The 4,191-nt window shown below is 37.4% G+C and overlaps 1 protein-coding gene across 1 annotated transcript; it reads right to left on the minus strand.

Annotated features, from left to right (window-relative positions):
- Positions 1-340: 340 nt before the first annotated feature.
- On the minus strand, positions 341-3,631 carry LOC104238322 (uncharacterized). Its single transcript, XM_070168808.1, has 5 exons — positions 3,380-3,631; positions 2,957-3,243; positions 2,254-2,821; positions 1,678-2,148; positions 341-1,105 (listed from the first exon to the last, which is right to left on the minus strand). The coding sequence occupies exons 1-5, from the start codon at positions 3,629-3,631 to the stop codon at positions 341-343; spliced, it is 2,343 nt and encodes a 780-aa protein (XP_070024909.1).
- Between the last annotated feature and the right edge of the window lie 560 nt (positions 3,632-4,191).

The raw sequence follows: 4,191 nt of genomic DNA on the forward strand, positions 1-4,191 counted from the left end.
AAGCAGCAGCTCTTTTGAAAAATAATGAATAGTCATTCAAAGAATGAGTGTACCCTCTAGAACAAAAAGACTGAGATAGTTTTGCATACCATTGCCGAAAAGCTTGTCGCAAACCATACAAGGATTTCTTTGATTTGCAAACCAAACTAGGAGAAGAAGAAGAAGAAGGAAGAGAAGAATCAACAGAAAGAACCTGCGACAATCTCATGTAGACTTCCTCATCTAAGTCCCCATGCAAAAATGCATTATTCACATCCAATTGAAACAATGACCAATTATGTTTGACAACAAAAGTAATGAGGCATCTAATAGTACACATCTTTACAACTGGTGAAAATATTTAAGCAAAGTCTACACCCTCTACTTGAGTGTCACCTCTAGCTACTAGCCTTGCTTTATACCTATCAACAGAACCATCAGCCTTATGCTTCATTTTGTAAACACATTTGTACCCAATTGGTTTCTTACCTTGAGGCAAGTCAACAATGTCCCATATGTGATTAGCCTCCAAACCCTTAAACTCTTTTTTCATGGCCTCTTGCCAAGCAGGACTTATAGCAGCCTGATGATAAGAATGAGGCTCAACTGCAGCAGTTGGTGCAACAGTAGTGGTGGTAGTAGAGGAGTAGAAAGAGGGAGGAAGGGATAATACATAATCCTGAAGGTGAGAAGGAAGATTGTGAGTTCTGGTTGATTTCCTAGGAGCAGCAAGACTGGAAGAAATAGGTGAATGAGAGGAGTGAGCTGAAGATGAATCAGATTGGGGAGTAAAAGAAAAACTGGAAGGGGGAGAAGCAGGGGCAGAAATGGGTGAAGAAGTAGAAATAGGTGAAGAAGGGGGAAAGGAAGGAGGAAGAGAAACATCAAAAGCTGAAGGACCAGAAGGGTCGGAAATGATAGGAGATGGAGAAGAAGGCAAAGGAGAAGGTATAGAATAAGGAGAGTCTGAGAGATAAAATGGAAAGACAACTTCATGAAAATTGACATCTCTGGAAATAAGTACAGACTTATTTTGCAAATTGTAAAGCTTATAGCCCTTTTTCCCAAAAGGGTAACCAACGAAAATACAAGGGACAACCCTTGGCTGAAATTTGTCCCTTTGACACTTGGGAAATGAAGCATAGCAAAGGCAGCCAAAAGGTTTCAAATGGTTATAAGATGGTACAACACCATATAAAGTTCAAAAGGAGTTTTGTTTGATATTACAGTTGAGGAAAATCTATTTATAAGATAAGTGGCAGTTAATATGCAATCCCCTCAGAATTTTGTAGGAAGTTTTGACTGAAATAAAAGAGCCCTTGAAGTTTCTAAAAGATGTTTGTGTTTTCTCTCAACCACACCATTTTGTTGAGGTGTGTGGGGGCAACTTGTTTGGTGTAAGATCTCATTATCAGAAAAAAAATTGAGACATGGAATGAGAAGAGCCAAGCTCTAGGGCATTGCCACTTCTAATAGTTTTAACAAGGAGGTTGAATTGTGTTTGGACCATTGCAATGAAAGCCTTGAGAAGAAGAAAAGCATTACTTTTGGCATGCATTAAATGAGTCCAAGTGGCTCTACTATAATCATCCACAATTGTTAAAAATTATTTTGCACCAGTATATGTTTGTGTATGATATGGTCCCCAAATATCAATATGAATTAGTTGAAACAAGGAAGTGGAACTAGAGGTACTACTGGAAAAGGCAATCTAGATTGTCTAGCTAGAGGACAAATTGGGCAAATGAAAGATTGCTTAGAGGAAATATTAGGAGAAATAGCAAGAATGGCCTTCATTTTAGCAAATGGGATGTGACCCAATATATGATGCCAAACAATATCAGAACTCGTTACAGCATTCACAAAATTCATACAAGAAACATCAGACTTTACACAAGAAAGAGTAGAAATAGTACTGTCAGACACAATAGAGACATTATTATTCAAAGGTGAATTATTTACAACTAATGTAGTATCATTTAGGAAAGAGGCAGGGGATGAATGCATGGAGAGTACATTAGCAGCTAAATCTGAAATACAGATACAATTCAGTTTAAGGAGAATAGTAGAATGACTAGAAGGGGAAGAACTAGAAGTGGTAAGTGGAAGAAGCTTGTAAAGACCATGGTGCACTTTACCAAGTTCTAGAAGCTTCTTCCTGGAAGGGACCTGTATATAACAGGAAAAAGATGTGAAAAGGACAAAACTGTGAAACTGTTGAATCAACCTATAAACAAATATTAGATTATATTGAAATGATAGAATATAGAGTACATGATGCAAAACAAAGGAAGGAGACAAAGTAAGTGAACTAGTGCATGTTACTTTCACTTTGTAACCATTTGGCAAAGAAACTAAACAGGGTACAAGAAGTGGTTTAATGTCAAAAAGGAAATCTTTACTAGATATCATATGGTCAGTTGCTCCTGAATTTACTATCCAAACGACCCTAACAATACTAGATAAAATGCAAGCAACAAAGCTATCACAATAAGGCAAAGGTTGAGTAGAAATGTTACCAGCAAAGTTTGCAGATCCCATAAGATTTGTCTGAGAGTCAAAGTCCAAAGTTGAACTTTGCAAAAGCATCAACAGTTGACTGCAATGTTCTTTTGTCAATCCAGGTATCATAGATTCTTGACTAACAGATCCAGAAGTAGTAAGGGCATCAGGAACTCTAGAAGCAGAAGATTCAATGTTGGCAGTAGTACCATACTTCCTGCCTTTTGTGAATTTAAAGTTTTGTGGAAAACCATGCAGCCTGTAACATGTCTCAATGGTATGGTTATTCTTCTTGCAGTACTTGCAGAATAAAGATCCCTTATACTGCCCAAGATTGAACCTTTGATTGGAGTGATCAAAATTAATTCTCTGATTGTATTATTTATTAAGACTTGGTTGAGAAGGAGGTTTATTGTTGGCACTCGCCGGAAAAGAAGCCATATCATAACTAAAATGAGTGGTAGGAATGACTTGCCTTTGGTTTTCATCTTGTAAGAGAATGTTATAAACATTGTCAAGTGAAGGCAGTGGGTTCATGAGCAGAATGTTGCTTCTAACATTAACATATGTCTCGTTCAACCCCATTAGAAATTGATGCACCATATTCTCTTCTTCTTCTTGCTCTAGACCAGGCTTAGCAGCACAATTACAATTTTTTGCATGATTGGAAGACATGACTGTCAGTTCATCCCAAAGCTTCTTCAACTTGTTAAAATAAGATGCAATATCAACAACCCCTTGACATGTAAAAGCCAACTCCCTCTTAATTTCGAATTTCTTAGTTCCATTAACTATTCCATACCTAATATTTATTGCCTCCAAATACTCTCGGCATTCTCCGAATATTGAACACTTTCTTCAATTTTAGGGACAGTGAGCTTGTCAACCAGGAAATTACCATGTTGTTCACCCTATCCCAATGTTTGCACTCGGGTGAATTAATAGGAGGCCTAGGGAGAGTTCCATCGATAAAAGCTATCTTATTTCTAGCTAAAAGAGACACAATAATGCTCCTTTTCCAACCTTCAAATCCAGTACCGGAGAAAGGAACACTAACCAGTGATGTACCAGGGACATCACTAAGATGAAGGAACAGAGGACTTGAAGCACGAGGAGTAAATTCAAACTCATTACTAGTAGTATCACCCATTTTTGTGAATTAATACCAATACAATTCAAACAACCAAAATAGAGATTGTATAACACTACCTCAGTTCAATATATGCAATGAAGATAAAGATGAGCAGGAAAGAAAATCGATGTTACCCAAATTCTTCACAACCGGAAGATACGTCCTTTTGACAGAAGCTCTAGCTCTGAAGAAGATCAAAAGCACGAAAACTCTTGAACCAGTAGATGATGAAAAATCCAAAAAAATAAATAATCGTTCCTTGCTGGAATACTAAGAAGATTAGCGAAAAATCCAAAGAAAAACAAGCTTCACCGGCAAAAAGCTCGAACGACGGCAAAACCGAGAAATCGATACACATGAAAAACTCCACCAAAACAGCTCGAGGATAACATCGATCGATAGAGAATGACGAAATTCATTAGGATCGGCTGCTCTGATACCATGTAAACATCTGTAGATCGAAAGATTTGAAGAAAAATAACTAGGGTTTAAGAGAAAGTGAGAGAAGAATCGAGAAGCATCTGTTCATTGCTTTCAGAAAAATATCCATCGTTCCTTACATCTGTATGCTAAAAGCT

Source organism: Nicotiana sylvestris, chromosome 3 (genome assembly GCF_000393655.2).
Source record: "Nicotiana sylvestris chromosome 3, ASM39365v2, whole genome shotgun sequence".
Classification (NCBI taxonomy): Eukaryota; Viridiplantae; Streptophyta; class Magnoliopsida; order Solanales; family Solanaceae; genus Nicotiana; species Nicotiana sylvestris.

Excerpts from the sequence above, each read along its gene's own strand:
- LOC104238322 (XM_070168808.1), bottom strand. The coding sequence starts at position 3,631 with ATGGGTGATACTACTAGTAATGAGTTTGAATTTACTCCTCGTGCTTCA. Across the intron at positions 3,244-3,379 it reads GGGATAGGGTGAACAACATG|AGGGAGTTGGCTTTTACATG; the intron begins GTAATTTCCTGG and ends TTCGAAATTAAG. Across the intron at positions 2,149-2,253 it reads CTTCCTTTGTTTTGCATCAT|GTCCCTTCCAGGAAGAAGCT; the intron begins GTACTCTATATT and ends TGTTATATACAG.